Here is an 18,259-nt window from a genome sequence, read left to right as displayed (position 1 = left end):
TACTTATGTAGCGTTAGGGTATGTAGGGTCTTGGGTGGGTAGTATTAGTCGGGATGTTTGGGTTTAGTTAGGCCGTACAGGTATGGGGGTTGGTTTTAGGTTAGGATGTTTATTATGTCATCATTAATAAATGGATAATTGTAGTTCAAGACGTTTGTTCTCTCTCTATACGACAGATACAAGTTACCCATCGAACCTGGGTTGTTGGTCCACAAGGGCGAGTCAGGTGCAGTTTGATGTACGCAAACTGGGCCCGACATGCTCCTGTTACATAATTAATGCCAAGCAAGTCCAACTTCAAATCTCGAAAATGATTTTTAAATCTCAAAAACAATAAGTCTTACATATAGAATATGTAAAATATCACAAAGAATGGGTTAATGAAGTGACAAAAACAATTTAAGTACTCATTAATGAAATTTTGTACAATTATACACCTCACAAATTGTACCAGTGGTCGTGGTAGCTCTATATTTTGTCTACTTGACCTTCCACCATAATAACTCACATAATTACATAAATCCTTTAACAAAATTATCACATGTCATGAGAAAAGAACGTCTGAAGCATAATATTGAACAATTGAATATATTCATGTAAAAAATCTCCAATCTTATTTCCATGTATGACATAGTATACATGATAAGTTTAATGTTTCAGAATAGTACTAGATTTTACTTATAAATTACATGTAGATATTTGTTGAATTCCAGGACAACACTACAGATATCACAGAAATTCCATGACAATTCACTACAGATATCATAAAAATTCCATGACAACACTACAGATATCACAGAAATTCCATGATAACACTACAGATATCACAGAAATTCCATGACAATACTACAGATATCAGAAATTCCATGACAACACTATGGATATTGAAGAAATTCCATGACAACCTAGTGCTGGCTACTTTTCTTGATGTTAACATGTGGGAATTCCTGTTTCCATGCCTCCACACAAGGGAAGTCTATTGACATACAGAAGGAGACGTCGAACATGGTCAGTTTAGTACAGTTCTGTAAAACACTGAAACAGAAAAGATGTCACACATGGTCAGTTTAGTACAGTTCTGTAAAACGCTGAAACATAAAAGACATCAAACATGGTCAGTTTAGTACAGTTCTGTAAAACACTGTAACAGAAAAGACATCACACATGGTCAGTTTAGTACAGTTCTGTAAAACGCTGAAACAGAATTAAAAGACATCAAACAAGGTCAGTTTAGTACAGTTCTGTAAAACGCTGAAAAAGAAAAGTGTCACACATGGTCAGTTTAGTACAGTTCTGTAAAACACTGGAACAGAAAAGATGTCACACATGGTCAGTTTAGTACAGTTCTGTAAAACGCTGAAACAGAAAAGATGTCACACATGGTCAGTTTAGTACAGTTCTGTAAAACGCTGAAACAGAAGACGTCACACATAGTCAGTTTAGTACAGTTCTGTAAAACACTGTGACAGAAAAGTGTCACACATGGTCAGTTAAGTACAGTTCTGTAAAAAAAAATACAGCAACATTGGTACAGAACGCTGGATTAGATCGAATTATTACACATGTAGAACGCTAGATTAAATGGAAGTATTACACATGTAAGAGAAACCATACATGATTATATTCATTTCCATGCATCTGCTAGGGATCGAACCCAGAACCTCTGGCTAACTACATGAAGTCTACACTCCACCGGCAGAGCTTATGAGAAGTTCTCTCTAGCTTGTATTATATGTAGTTTTCACAGGGTTACAGACAGAAGTAGAAGATGTACGTCTCCAACACATAAATGTCCCGTCGCCACTCGATACCCCGAAACACACCAACGTCAGAAGTATACTCATAATCAACCTTTGTATAAAGTTTGATGAATATCTAAGAATGTAGTTCCTAGGTGTTAAAACTGTACTAATGTTTTGCGGTTTTTCCAGTTGGACCTAGTCTGTGGGTATTAAAATTTGGGCAACCAAGCCTTGTACACAAACTGCAGTAAACACTCCAGTAAAATTGTTTGTATACATGTAGATATATGAATATTTGGTAGATATTTATTTTAATGCTATAATATTTAATGACCAAGTGAAATTTGATTTTATGACTGAGTGATCCCTGCATATATAACGAACTACACAGTACTAGTATTGCATGCATATTCAGGATTTCTAATTCATTCACTGACATGAATGGTATATCAAATTGAAAACCGGAATTAATTCTCTCAAATTCATGGGCTCTCAGCACGAGAACCAAATACTCACTCGTACACAGCCTTTTTGGACACTTCTCGCGTCCCAAGAATATCAAGTTGTTGTAGTTCCCGACAGTGGGTGGAGATAGCTATAAGGTCTAGATCACAGACATTCCTGGAGAGAGAAACATATGAAGCATGTTGACAGGGTTCATAAGATAATGTAAGATTTATTAGGGTAGCTACAAGTACCTGTACATTGGTAGGATTTTACAGGGACCCCAGTCCAAAAATGTGTACATAGGTACTTGTCTAAATAGGAAACGGGGGAAATAGGGGGTAGGGGGAGGAGAAAAAGTGTGTATGTAAGGTGTTGAGTGTCAGTGAAGATGTTTTATTTCTACGTATGTGGAGGGGGAGGGGGGGGGGGGAGGAGAAAAAGTGTGTATGTAAGGTGTTGTGTGTCAGTGAAGATGTTTTATTTCTACGTATGTGGAGGGGGAGGGGGGGGGGAGGAGAAAAAGTGTGTATGTAAGGTGTTGTGTGTCAGTGAAGATGTTTTATTTCTACGTATGTGGAGGGGGAGGGGGGGGGAGGAGAAAAAGTGTGTATGTAAGGTGTTGTGTGTCAGTGAAGATGTTTTATTTCTACGTATGTGGAGGGGGAGGAGGAGGGGGAGAAAGAGGTATAGATTAATATAATCATTCACCCCTTTTGGGGCGAGATAAGGCGATCTCAACCCGAGGGGGAAGATTATTAAATTTCCAAACACGAGGCTTGTCGAGTGTTTGGGAACTTAACAATCTCCCTCCGAGGGTTGAGATCCCCCTATCTCATCCCAAAAAGGGGTGAATGATTATTTTTCTCTTACCCTGTTTTCCAATCGTAGTGTGAACCAAATTTAAATCCAAACGTATCTAAACAACCACACGTGGACGGCGGATGACTGTTGTGATAAGGCTGCAGCAGACGCTTTACACCTTATGATGTTGATTTCATACAAAATATAAATTTCTGAAGAATACCAAACACTCAGTTTACTCTAATAATCAATGCTTATTTTAATTTCTTTTGCGAATGATATTGATATTTAGCATTCAAACGTTCCGGATCAGGTCATGGTGACGTCACCCTATCGAGAACAAGAGCACGTTCAAAGAGCACGTGTAGCTTGTCTTTTCCCTAGGGTGAGATCAGAAAATCTCACCCCCGTAAAACTGCGGATATCCCTGTCCAGGGTATGAGAAATAGACCACCATTGCATCCTCTAAATACCTGTTCGCAGTCAAAAACAGCTTCTTCAGCTTTGGACATTTCTGGACAAGTTGGACCAGACTTGTGGAACACAAACGTAATTCTGGGCTGTAAACACAAGGAGATTGGTCTAAAATAACATGTTCTTGTTACGCAACACAAGGAGACTGGTCTAAAATAACATGATCTCGTTACGCATCAGTTTATATACTTCTCCTAAATCACACTTTTTTATCCTGCACATTTCTTAAAAAAAAAACAGCAAATAATTTCTTCAACAAATATTTATATTATATTTCTTCAAATTTTGGTTTAGTATATGAGGTTTAAGGCTCTCAAATCAGGTTTAAACAGCTGAATAAGGATATGAATTCTGCATAATTATACTGGGTAAGAAACATTTCATGAACATAAAATTGGAAGAAATGGCTTGCATCAAGCATCAGGTTGATTTGATTTATATCAATGTTTTTTATCTTTAAAGTTCTATAACAGAGTCTGTAACTGACCACCAGCCTATATCAAGTTCCTCCAGCTCGGGACAGCCATTGGCCAGAGAAACTAGTCCATCTCCAGTGATTGTCCTTGACCGCCAAAGGTCAAGTGAAATCAGCTTCCTTAAATGAAAGTAAGTCACAGAAGATAAAACATATAGTTACATCAGAGAGATAATTTGATTTACTGATCAATATTTAAAATCAAGTTAGCATTCTGCTCCCAAACAATGTTCTAAAAATATTGTTTAATACAAATATCATATTGGACTGATTATCAACATCTAGAAATCTAGTTTTAGCAATTATATCAAATATAATTGTGTATAAACAAATTAATATAAACAAATGAGGTAATCTCACTATCAAGGTTTCCACTTACATTTACAGAACTGTTCAATACTGCATGATCCTACATCTATTCAATACTTACTTGCAGTTTTCACCAAGAGCTAGGCACACTTCATCAAAGTTATTTATTCTTGTACATGATCCAAGATTTAAAATTTCCAGGTTTTTAAAAACTCTAGAGAAAGAGAGAGAAAAACATTTCACTCCACTGTAGGGATATTGTCAAAGTTCATAAAAGTGGATGGATATCTTGGTGAGTTCATTTAAGCATTGAACTGCTTTCAGTTGGAAGTTATGGGCTGATGAATGCCAACTGGACAAAGGCAAATTTAATGAAGTGCGCTAGCGCTTCATGTTGAATTTACCTTTGTCCAGTTGGCATTCATCAGCCCATAACTTCCAACTAAAAGCAGTTCAATGCTTATATTTACATTTGACAATGATTTTTAAAGACTATATCCAGGAATTTTGCTCTGACGATGAATGAACAAATTATTATCGTCAAAGACGGAACAGCCTTTTCAACAGCCATCTTTCGCTATCGCCGATGTGACAATTATGACGTCACTATATTAATGACGTCATAATAAAGATTTGGAAGTTATGGAGTCATAACTTCCAAGTGAGCTTGGTAAAGTTATATAGTGGGGCTGCAGTGTAAATGTAAATATAATTCAATATTGTATGTCAATCTGTATTTTATCTACTACATTGATATCGGGGTCAGAGGTTAGATTTTATGACTGCATGGCCCAAACCCGTCAATGTTGCCAACACTGATATAATCATTTAAGAGCAGTGTTAAAGTTGAAAGTGTAGTCAACACATCCATCACTGTGCAGAAAGTTGACTGATTACAACAGTTACTGCATGGAAACAGACTTTCTATTTATAGTAACAGTACCCTTGACCTTTGACCAGTCAAAAAAACAAAATAATCCCATGCAAGCACTGCTTTTTGCAGGCGACACAAAAACCAATAGCCTTAATATTCAATAGACCTATTATTATACAAATACAGAATTAGGTTGAGGGCAATCCATGGTTTTAAGGACCTGCCCAGCTGGATAATATTCCCTGAGGCAGAGGGGGATATACATGTAAGTCAGGGCAGGTCCGAAACACAAGGACGTCTGTATTTACTTTATTATATAATATATTACTGTAAAAACAAAAAACAGACCAAGTTCCTTTAAAATACCTCATCACATCACCAGGAGGTCAATATAATGTTTCGTCAGATCTGTGGAATGTTTTCTCTCATCCCTACCGGTATCATACTGGTCTGTCCAGGTAAATACACCCATGCTTGCTGTGTGTGTATTACCTCGCTTCCGGTGTAGGATAGCCACGTGCGCGCAATGATACAAAAGTAGGTCGCCGAACCGAAAGTAGATCTATCTTTAGATTTGTAAACACATCGTCTGCTCCATGTGCTAGGCCAGATCTAATAATTTTTTTTATTTATGATATAAATTATGTAAAAAAAACCACATTCTTTTATTGTTTTTTATTAATAAAACATGGAACTATATTTTCACGCGAAAGGACACACTAGCTTGGTCGACATCAAGTGATTTGGCTTCGCTTGCAATGACAGGGCTGCTGAAACAACGTTAGACTGTGGAAATGAATGGTTTCCTTCGTTTTTAGAACAGCAAACGTTGTTTGCATATATGGGGTATGGTAAATCGATTGGCGCTGTTCTTTTTTTTATTATATGCAGTAGAAAAAAAGTTTGGATTGAGAAAAAATGGCATCTATCTGAGAAAGCTATTGACAGATAGTGCCTATTTTTGCATATTTTAGGTTGGGGAATGAGAGAAAAATACTCAATCATATGTGGTTCATGTAGGATAGGGATATTTCACCCTCTGGGTCACAAAATGTGGTAAAACCCTCGAAGCGTTTTGTGACCCAGAGGGTGAAATATCCCTATCCTACATGACCACATATGATAGAGTCTTATAATATTGACCTCTGCTAAAAATGCATCTCAGCACAGATGACATAATTTCTATTTTTAACAAAAGTCAATATAAGACTCCAGGGAGCTGACAAAACATTATATTGAATCCTGGGTGATGTCATGAGGGGTTTCCAAGGAAACAATTGATGTCATGTGATCTCCATAGGACCATGAGTGATAGTATCGATTTGTATCGATGTTATATGAATACCTACTCAAGGAGTGCTGTGAGACTTTGGACGTCGACCAGGGATCGGTATAAGTTAAGACGTGTAATGTTTGGTAGGTTCTTCAGTTGTAGTAAATCTGTACCATCTATCTTGGAACAACTTTGGATGTCTAGATCTACAGATTCAAAACCAACATCTCAAATTTAATGCATTTCAGAAATGTGAATTTTTTTTTGCTTTATTTTGATGTAAAATCATTAACACTGAACTGAATTTAGGGTCAATTTCTATTTGATCCATGGACATTCATGCATATATTGTTTTTACATTTTTCTTGTTATAAGTTATGACTAAGCTTCTTAAAGTTATGCTGTATTTCTGATATAGAGAACCTTAAAAAGCTTCTAAATTTCATACCCGATTCATGCTATGATTTTAAGATTTTTTTTTTTTTCCATTTCAAATCAGAGTTCTTTTGGCTCAGAGATCAATATTCACATACACTAACCTTTCAGTTTTGGGCAGAAGTTGGCTATAGACTTCATCACATCCGAGTTGACGAAGCTACAGTTGGCTAAGTAAAGGGTAGATAACTCTCTTCCACATGTCCGTAAGAACCTGTGGGGAAAAAAACATTGTAGTAAAATACTCTCTCTTTAAAAATCATATTAAAGATTCCTCTATATAGTCCCTTATCATTTCACGCTACAAGGCATTGCCCTTTTGCCTCAATTAATAAAACAATCCTAATGATTAAGGCTTACTGTGTTAATTACTTTTGTACATACACACACTTTATGATGGCAGTTTTAATTGACTATTGTGTCAAAGGCTGCCATGGACACTAGACATTTTTCAATAATCTAATTTGTAATAATGTATGTTTGTGAAGACTTACGTGTCGAAAGCTGCAGTGGACACGGTAATCTAATTTGTAATAATGTATGTTTGTGAAGACTTACGCCTCGAAAGCTGCAGTGGACACAGTACTATTGCGGCCACCACACCAGGATAAGTTGAGATGGTGAAGGTGTGAACATCTCGAGTGGAAACTCTCCAACATGCTACTGTCCACCTGATCAACATACATGATATCTCAGGTACTATATCTTCCCCATGTATAATTATGTACATGTACATTAGAATTTATTGGGTTAAAAAATTGCTGATATTCATCAATAGCAAATGCTTCAAACAAGTAAAAGTAAATAAGGGTTATCTGTAGACTTGACACGAGATCCGACCACTGGATAAAGCATGTATACTGAGTATTGCTAGAGCAATGCATGTCCCCTATTAATCCCTGCTAGCTATCGGTCTCGAGATCAAACCAAATTTCATGTTCTAATCGCAAGTATAGCTACTCAAAACAACGTACTGTCCCTATATATCCCTATATATATATTTAGGCCCCACGTATTTTGTGATATCAGTCCTTGTAATGCATGAAATATCTCTTCTCTTTACTACACAGGTAATATTCCTTCACGTGAATTTTTTTCATGTGAAATTCACGTTATTTTTTTCACGTGAAATCCACATGAAATTTTGACATGAATTTCACATTTTTGCCCTTTATTTCATGTGAATTTCATGTGAAGGAATATTGCCTGTGTATTGCAGGGTTTCACTCTTTTCAGGAGAATCCAATGTCAATATGATGTTAATTATACAATACCTTATACCAGTATGGCTGGAGATTAAGTTCTGTATACTGTAGGGAATCAGAACATTGCTTCTGTAGTAACCTGTAAGTAGTGTTATAAATAATACAGTTAAACCTGTCTACAAAGACCGCAGTGATATCACTAACACAGTTAAACCTGTCTATAAAGACCACAGTAGTGTTATAAATAGAACATTAAACCTGTCTATAAAGACCAGTGTTATCAGTAACACAGTTAAACCTGTCTATAAACACCACAGTATTATCAGTAACAGTTAAACCTGTCTATAAAGACTGCAGTGTTATCAGTAACACAGTTAAACCTGTCTATAAAGACTGCAGTGTTATCAGTAACACAGTTAAACCTGTCTATAAAGACTGCAGTGTTATCAGTAACACAGTTAAACCTGTCTATAAAGACCACAGTGTTATCAGTAACACAGTTAAACCTGTCTATAAAGACCACAGTGGTATCAATAATACAGTTAAACCTGTCTATAAAGACCACAGTGTTATCAGTAACAGTTAAACCTGTCTATAAAGACCGCAGTGTTATCAGTAACACAGTTAAACCTGTCTATAAAGACTGCAGTGTTATCAGTAACACAGTTAAACCTGTCTATAAAGACCAGTGTTATCAGTAACAGTTAAACCTGTCTATAAAGACCACAGTAGTGTTATAAATAACACAGTTAAACCTGTCTATAAAGACCACAGTGTTATCAGTAACACAGTTAAACCTGTCTATAAAGACCGCAGTGATATCAATAGTACAGTTAAACCTGTCTATAAAGACCAGTGTTATCAGTAACACAGTTAAACTTGTCTATAAAGACCTCAGTAGTGTTATAAATAGTACAGTAAACTTGTCTATAAAGACCACAGTGATATCAATAATACAGTTAAACCTGTCTATTAGGACCAGTTTTATCACTAACCCATGATGATCAGTTAAACCTGTCTATAAAGACCGCAGTGGTATCAATAATACAGTTTAACTTGTCTATAAAGACCACAGTGTTATCAGTAACACAGTTAAACCTGTCTATAAAGACTGCAGTGGTATTAATAATACAGTTAAACCTGTCTATAAAGACTGCAGTGTTATCAGTAACACAGTTAAACCTGTCTATAAAGACTGCAGTGGTATTAATAATACAGTTAAACCTGTCTATAAAGACTGCAGTGTTATCAGTAACACAGTTAAACCTGTCTATAAAGACTGCAGTGGTATCACTAACACAGTTAAACCTGTCTATAAAGACCAGTGTTATCAATAATACAGTTAAACCTGTCTATAAAGACCTAAAAGCTTTGGATGACTGACTTATACCCAGTCTTCTAACTAAAAGGAGTCTTACCTGCACGTGCAACAGGTACTAATTAACGAGGACAAATCCAGGTAACTCAGAATCAGACGGATGACTTCCTCCTGTAAAAATAAACTCTTTATTAACTAACAAATAATAATTTTTAAGTCTGTGGTCATTACAATTGTCTTTTCAAAATTTCTTTTAGCAATTTTATCATGATGAAATTTTAGAACAGTCAAGAACCACTAACAATCAAGTCAATTACATCACATTGAAAAAGCCCATATTAATGGATAGTTAGTACATGTAATTCCAAATTTGTTGGAGACAAGTTCATATGGAATCCATTCATCATGTTTTTCCTGGTCATTCACAGAAGAGTTTCGGAATCATTTGTGCAGTAAAAACGTGTCATTAGAGGAAATAGGAATTAATATAAGGTAGTTGAACTTTGAGTCAATGCATGAAAAATATGAGATTTTAAATATTTTAGGGAATATTTATTTCTTCATTAGGAAAATGCACACAACAAAAAATTAGAAATGCGGCCTTAATTGGGATCCACATAATATACTGTATATAGTCAAGAAAACATTGGTAATTTGTACCTTATGTCTTCATAATTTCAAAAATTGTTAACTTGAAAAAGCATATTAATGAAAATGGATTTAATAATCCTATTTTCCAATGTTTAAATAGCTGGTAAAAATTTTACTGAACTCACCGGTAACAAATCAAAGAAGCCATTGTCTTCAACGATGATATCTTCCTCTGTTGTCACTTCAGTATCAAGGGGAGACAACTCCTCGTCAGCTTCTACCTCCGCCTGATCTTCCTCTTCATCCACTCTGGGCTGTAAGATAGGGAGAGTGCCCTCCTTATTCTCCCATGTTGGTGGAATTCCATCCAGTATCTCCCCCTGTGTGACTGCCTCTACACTGAGTTGGTTCATAAGGGAGGTGATCATGTAGACGTAGTTGTCAGGCTCCGAGTAGTCCTGTAGGAAAAGGGTTAATTCTCATAATCTAATTAAATTTCTCTTTAAATTGGATCTGAATATGGAGGAATAAAAGATGTATAACATTTTAGGCATCATCTCAGGAACCTATCCCTCAAATACCATGATAATAATCCTTTTGACTAGTAAGGAATTAACTTAATTATCAGTCAAATATCTAGATTTCAGGCCTTAATTGTTAATCAGAAGAAGTCATTTGAGAGTATCAAAAATTTTGGTTCCTGTAACTTTGATATTTTCTTTGTTTGACATCATCCCAGGAACCTACTAGTAAAAGAGTTTGGTTTTAAAACTCTCAGTCAATCAGAAATTATTGGAGTGTTCCAACAAAACTAATTTGACCCCTGTTACCTTGAATACAGGTCAAAGTCATTTTTCCAGCAAGACCAAAATTTTGTCATCCTAGGAACCTACTAGCCAAGTATCTTGATTCTGGGCCTTTTGGTTAATCAAAAGATGTAGATGGAGTTTAAGAAATTTGACACTTGTGACCTTGAGTAAGATTCAGGTAATTCTTTTCAGAAAAAAATGTTGAGTGCCATCCAAGAAACACCAGCCATATACCTTAATAATCTTGGCCTTTTGGTTTATGGTTTGTGATGTTGAATATGGGTCAAATTTCTCTTCACAAAATTTGTTTGGCTTTATCTCAGGAATGTAACAATCAAATATCATGATTCTAGGCTTTTTGGTCAATGAGAAGAATCATTGTTCTATTGAGAAGTACATGTGTAAAGGTAAAACTGGGCGAGAGGGATGGATGACGATGGATGACGATGGATGCTTGTACCACGATGGATGACGATGGATGCTTGTACCACAGCATAAGTTCACATACACTTTGGGCAGGTTAAATAGTTAATATACCTACTTTATATTCGTCCATCTGTTGTAGGTACAAGTGTTCAATGTCTGGGAATGGTTGTAATGATCCGTACATTACAATGCAGTCCAGTTCTGTGTAGTAGTGACACTTCACGGAGTACAACTCCAGTCTGATCAACCTAAACAACAAACCGTATGTAATGTACATCACAGTCCAGTTCTGTGTAGTAGTGACACTTCACAGTCCAGTTCTGTGTAGTAGTGACACTTCACGGAGTACAACTCCAGTCTGATCAACCTAAACAACAAACCGTACGTAATGTACATCACAGTCTAGTTCTGTGTAGTAGTGACACTTCACAGTCCAGTTCTGTGTAGTAGTGACACTTCACGGAGTACAACTCCAGTCTGATCAACCTAAACAACAAACCGTACGTAATGTACATCACAGTCTAGTTCTGTGTAGTAGTGACACTTCACGGAGCACAACTCCAGTCTGATCAACCTAAACAACAAACCGTACGTAATGTACATCACAGTCCAGTTCTGTGTAGTAGTGACACTTCACGGAGTACAACTCCAGTCTGATCAACCTAAACAACAAACCGTACGTAATGTACATCACAGTCTAGTTCTGTGTAGTAGTGACACTTCACGGAGCACAACTCCAGTCTGATCAACCTAAACAACAAACCGTACGTAATGTACATCACAGTCCAGTTCTGTGTAGTAGTGACACTTCACGGAGTACAACTCCAGTCTGATCAACCTAAACAACAAACCGTACGTAATGTACATCACAGTCTAGTTCTGTGTAGTAGTGACACTTCACGGAGCACAACTCCAGTCTGATCAACCTAAACAACAAACCGTACGTAATGTACATCACAGTCCAGTTCTGTGTAGTAGTGACACTTCACGGAGTACAACTCCAGTCTGATCAACCTAAACAACAAATTGTCATGTTGAAACATGTCGCGTAGACAGAGATCTCACTATCCACACTGAAATAGCCATTTGAGAACTAACCCTAGCATGGTCACAAGGATTCATGCAAATTTGGAAATTTTGAAAATCTCATCGGTGGCTAATTAGGTGGAGTGGACTTTTTTAAGACATTATAAATGGATATGTCATACCAACAGTTTGGGGTAGCTTAACTTTGGTCCTTTGGACATATTTTACAGAACTAATGATTTTTCGGTCTGGTTTATGACAATTTTCACAAACTTTGTTTTGAAGAATGGGGTAGTCAGCAGAGGTGAAAAACTTACTTAGTTTTGAAGGATGGGTTGGTTAGCGGAGGTGAAAACTTACTTAGTTTTAAAGGATGGCTTGGTCAGTGGAGGTAAAAAACTTACTTAGTTTTAAAGGATGGGGTGGTCAGTGGAGGTGAAAACTTACTTAGTTTTAAAGGATGGGGTGGTCAGTGGAGGTGAAAACTTACTTAGTTTTAAAGGATGGGTTTGTCAGTGGAGGTGAAAACTTGCTTAGTTTTAAAGGATGGGGTGGTCAGTGGAGGTGAAAACTTACTTAGTTTTAAAGGATGGGGTGGTCAGTGGAGGTAAAAAACTTACTTAGTTTTAAAGGATGGGGTGGTCAGTGGAGGTGAAAACTTACTTAGTTTTAAAGGATGGGGTGGTCAGTGGAGGTAAAAAACTTACTTAGTTTTAAAGGATGGGGTGGTCAGTGGAGGTGAAAACTTACTTAGTTTTAAAGGATGGGGTGGTCAGTGGAGGTGAAAACTTACTTAGTTTTGAAGGATGGGTTTGTCAGTGGAGGTGAAAATATCCTGGCTTTTGGTGGACATTCTTCTGGTTCTCCCTTCCACAATGTCTGCCATCTGTAACTAACAAGCTTCACATGTTTACCATCAACCGGATACTGTTAATGCAGGTAATTATGCAGAGGTTTGATAGGTGAACTACATGTACGTGTGGGGGTTATTTCCACAAATTTTCCTTTTGCACCTTTCCCACAGATACCACATACATCACAAATTAATATGTAGGGGAATTTTTACAGCTGAATGGATATGTCCTATGCATATTTAACATGATTTCCCTGATTACATAGTCTATCATAATTACCTGGCTTTACTGGAGTCTATTGTTATTACCTGGCTTTACCGGAGTCTATTGTTATTACCTGGTTTTACCAGAGTTTATTGTTATTACCTGGCTTTACCAGAGTCTATTGTTATTACCTGGCTTTACCGGAGTCTATTGTTATTACCTGGTTTTACCAGAGTTTATTGTTATTACCTGGCTTTACCAGAGTCTATCGTTATTACAGTGTACCTGGCCTTACCAGAGTATATCGTTATTACCTGGTTTTACCAGAGTGTATCGTTATTACCTGGCTTTACCAGAGTCTATTGTTATAACCTCGCTTTACCAGAGTCTATCGTTATTACCTCGCTTTACCAGAGTCTATCGTTATTACCTGGCTTTACCAGAGTCTATCGTTATTACCTGGCTTTACCGGAGTCTATTGTTATTACCTGGTTTTACCAGAGTGTATCGTTATTACCTGGCTTTACCGGAGTCTATTGTTATTACCTGGTTTTACCTGAGTCTATCGTTATTACCTGGCTTTACCGGATTCTATTGTTATTACCTGGTTTAACAGGAGTCTATTGTTATTACCTGGCTTTACCAGAGTCTATTGTTATTACCTGGCTTTACCAGAGTCTATTGTTATTACCTGGCTTTACCAGAGTCTATTGTTATTACCTGGTTTTACCAGAGTCTATCGTTATTACCTGGCTTTACCAGAGTCTATCGTTATTACCTGGTTTTACCGGAGTCTATCGTTATTACCTGGCTTTACCAGAGTCTATCGTTATTACCTGGTTTTACCGGAGTCTATTGTTATTACCTGGCTTTACCAGAGTCTATCGTTATTACCTGGCTTTACCGGAGTGTATCGTTATTACCTAGCTTTACCAGAGTCTATCGTTATTACCTGGCTTTAATATTTACCAGAGCCTATCGTTATTACCTGGTTTTACCGGATTCTATCGTTATTACCTGGCTTTACCAGAGTCTATCATTATTACCTGGCTTTAATATTTACCAGAGCCTATCGTTATTACCTGGTTTTACCGGAGTCTATCTTTATTACCTGGCTTTACCAGATTCTATCGTTATTACCTGGCTTTACCGGATTCTATCGTTATTACCTGGCTTTACCGGATTCTATCGTTATTACCTGGTTTTACCGGATTCTATCGTTATTACCTGGTTTTACCGGAGTCTATTGTTATTACCTGACTTTACCGGAGTCTATCGTTATTACCTGGCTTTACCTGAGTCTATCGTTATTACCTGGCTTTACCGGAGTCTATCATTATAACCTGGCTTTACTGGAGTGTATCGTTATTACCTGGTTTAACAGGAGTCTATTGTTATTACCTGGCTTTACCAGAGTCTATCATTATTACCTGGCTTTACCAGAGTCTATTGTTATTACCTGGTTTTACCGGAGTCTATTGTTATTACCTCGCTTTACCGGAGTCTATTGTTATTACCTCGCTTTACCTGAGTGTATCGTTATTACCTGGCTTTACCGGAGTCTATTGTTAATACCTAGCTTTAATATTTACCACAGCTTATAATCGTTTTTACCTGGCTTTACCAGAGCCTATTGTTATTACCTGGCTTTACCAGAGCTTATAATCATTTTTACCTGCCTTTACCAGAGCTTATAATCGTTTTTACCTGGCTTTACCAGAGCCTAATTTTATTACAAGGCTTTACAGGAGCCTATCGTTATTACCTGGCTTTACCAGAGCCTATTTTTATTACAAGGCTTTACCGGAGTCTATCGTTATTACCTAGCTTTACCAGAGCCTATCGTTATTACCTGGCTTTACCAGAGCCTATTTTTATAACAAGGCTTTACCGGAGCCTATCGTTATTACCTGGCTTTACCGGAGCCTATCGTTATTACCTGGCTTTAATGGAGTCTATCGTTATTACCTGGCTTTACCGGAGTCCACGTCGGAGCCGCTGGTGCTATCGCAGGCTAAGATCTTCACTACAGCTCCGGGATTGTAGGTCTCCCAAATTTCTATCTTACATGGAAACACTTCTATATCAAATGATATCTCTGAAAACAGAAAGCTTGAGTGTATCATTGTCAGTCATGAAAACATTATAGTACAGTACATACACTTGTATATATTTATCATGTTTTTTTAGTTTTCATTTTCAGCTGAAAAAAAAGAAGAAACCAATTGATGATCACCTTCATATCACAATACTCACCAATAAAATCTTCACTGCAGAAATCTGCTGGCCTTTTGTTGAATTTTTTTCTAGATGAAGGTACATTGTTCCACCAGGGTCCATAGGTTCTCTAAAACATTTAAGGATTGATTGTCAATTTTGTTGCTTGCATGGACTGATGAAGGGAAGTGATCGAACCCCGTGCAAATGAAGTGAACTGCGAAGCAGTTCATGTACCATAAAGCCTTGAAAAAAAATTGATTTTGTAAGGTTTTATAATTTAAAAGAATGTTAATTGGACTTTTAGTCTTGCAATAATTTATTGGTCATATGTTACTCAAAATTTAAAGCTGAATTAACCCCTGCGACTGTATGTGATGCAGTCTGATAGCCGGGATACAGTATTCATGAGCTCGAGAAAAAGTGTAACAATGTGGATTTTAGTCGCAGGTTAGCTGATGATGTATATGGTGTTCTTGAAATATTGGATTTCATTGCCGCACTGGCGTTTTGGGATGTAAATTCTGATAAAAGTAAGTAAAGAAATAGAAATTTAACATTGATTGGAAAATTGGGGGTATTCGATGCCTGGAAACTTGTGTCCTCCATATGTTTAGATTAATCATTATATTATGAGTCATTAAATTACGATAATAATGTGTCCCTGTGCTCGATATAGCATACTGCTGCTACCAGTCCGTTTTGTGTTGTTAAACAGTGTTATAATTGAGGTTTATTTTCTGTTACCACTAAAATGGTATGAAGCACAGCATTCGAGATACAGCTATACTCATGATCAATAGGCCAACTGCACTATGCAGGTCATGAGCTCGCGAACGTGCTACTGTTTTCTATATACTGTACATGTCTGCATTATACTGACATTTCCATTAGCACATAAAGCGGCTCTTCCACTTGTGTCCATATACGTTTATAACAATGTTAATTCACACAATTCACAAAATGAATGTGCATTCAAGTCTGAGCCTATACAGAACTCGATCGCCATTGTAAACTCGGTGAATGTATTCACACACCGGCAAGAAAATGATTTGTCTCTCAGAGCAGAAGCACGCGACCAAAATCTTCAACGGGAAATGAAGTAACCCAAGTTAAATAGGTTCATTGAGGCGGAACGAAGTGAAAATGTAAATATAACATTATGAATAAACAGAAGTTTGGTGATAATGATCCACCTTAAGATATTTGTTCTATTTATGTTAAAACAATCTATTTTCAGTCAAGAATCACAGGTACTTGTGGACATGATTATGATATTTCTAATTCAAATGTTTCATTATAGACGAGTAAATTAATGTATTACAGTCGCATGCTTAATTTGAAAAAAAATATTGTACCCCGGCCTTATAAATACTAAAAGGTAAGCAAGTAAAAGATCGAAAATCTAGGTCACCGCTTACCCTCTTGAGGAAATCCCTGTTCTCCCTGAAATATGCATTGCTTTACTGCTACAAGCCTTTGTGTCATCGATTCAGAAATTATTTTTCTTCATAGCTGGCCATCATTTAATAACTGTTGTGCACGCATTACTCAGAAATTTATATCCGAACTCAAATTAAGTTACGATCACAACGACCATTCAGTCTTCCTTTACGGAAGTGACGACAACACAGCTAGTAATGGCGTTAACACCCGATGCAGTCCGAAACATTATTTTGTAAATTATATCCGCGAAATTTAAATATTAATTTCGGACTGCATCGGGTGTTAACGCCATTACTAGCTGTGTTGTCGTCACTTCCGTAAAGGAAGACTGAATGGTCGTTGTGATCGTACTTAATTTGAGTTCGGATATAAATTTCTGAGTAATGCGTGCACAACAGTTATTAAATGATGGCCAGCTATGAAGAAAAATAATTTCTGAATCGATGACACAAAGGCTTGTAGCAGTAAAGCAATGCATATTTCAGGGAGAACAGGGATTTCCTCGAGAGGGTAAGCGGTGACCTAGATTTTCGATCTTTTACTTGCTTACCTTTTAGTATTTATAAGGCCGAGGTACGATATTTTTTTTCAAATTAAGCATGCGACTGTAATACATTAATTTACTCGTCTATAATGAAACATTTGAATTAGAAATATCATAATCATGTCCACAAGTACCTGTGTCAAGAATACGGTATTTTCCACCTGACATTGCCATTGCTATCTGTGGAGATGAACAAGAGTGCAATTCAAGTACATGTAGGTCTAGTTTAAGCCGCGTATTTGAAACAGACGTCATAATCAATAGGCCTATCGACGGCCGCCTATCGATATGATCACTGATCAATGACACCATCTATGATCATACTACACTTACAAATACACATGCTTGCGTAAAGTCCCCATATGTCGGATAGATGTTGCTTCTCCCTGCCAGATTACACGCTGTGTACGATATGCTTGTCTCGCTGCCATACTGGGAACTAAAATCGGTAACTTCCTTCGAAAACTGCGACACAAGAGACGGTTTTTGTTGACATTCTCTATTTCCACTGTTTGGCAAAGCACTGTGTGGGGTAATCGATTCCGACGCCATCACTCGACTTGTCCTATCTTTACGCCTTCCGAAACATGACAACAGTTTCTTCGACATCAATGACTTGGTAAACTGTTTAACGTTCTAGTTTTGTCTTGCTAAGGCCCACTTCTAGTTTAGGTTGGAAAACCTCAATTCTGACGGAACAACAACCTCGGAACATTTCGGGTGTTATTAATTCGGAATGGTATAATCTAGAGACACTCGAAATACAACGGACATATTACAATTCACGCC

At 37.1% G+C, this 18,259-nt stretch overlaps 1 protein-coding gene across 3 annotated transcripts; it reads right to left on the bottom strand.

The window, feature by feature from the left end:
• Positions 1-302: 302 nt before the first annotated feature.
• On the bottom strand, positions 303-18,197 carry LOC117344143 (F-box/LRR-repeat protein 4-like). 3 transcript variants are annotated; one of them, XM_033906790.1, is made up of 16 exons: positions 17,804-18,194; positions 15,520-15,610; positions 15,232-15,361; positions 12,999-13,097; positions 11,295-11,427; positions 10,130-10,402; positions 9,454-9,524; positions 8,105-8,174; positions 7,389-7,501; positions 6,935-7,044; positions 6,472-6,601; positions 4,370-4,462; positions 3,952-4,059; positions 3,464-3,550; positions 2,259-2,363; positions 303-1,035 (listed from the first exon to the last, which is right to left on the bottom strand). In XM_033906790.1, exons 1-16 carry the CDS (start codon positions 18,077-18,079, stop codon positions 906-908), a joined length of 2,019 nt encoding a protein of 672 aa, XP_033762681.1. In that variant the 5' UTR covers positions 18,080-18,194; the 3' UTR covers positions 303-905. The 3 variants fall into 3 exon arrangements, with proteins under 3 accessions (XP_033762681.1, XP_033762682.1, XP_033762683.1); XM_033906791.1 differs by having other exon boundaries at positions 12,999-13,091; positions 17,804-18,193; XM_033906792.1 differs by lacking the exon at positions 303-1,035 and adding an exon at positions 1,067-1,409 and having other exon boundaries at positions 17,804-18,197.
• Positions 18,198-18,259: the final 62 nt, after the last annotated feature.

The sequence above is a fragment of the Pecten maximus genome, chromosome 15 (genome assembly GCF_902652985.1).
Source record: "Pecten maximus chromosome 15, xPecMax1.1, whole genome shotgun sequence".
NCBI lineage: Eukaryota > Metazoa > Mollusca > Bivalvia > Pectinida > Pectinidae > Pecten > Pecten maximus.
This window is presented reverse-complemented; position numbering and strand designations above follow the sequence as displayed.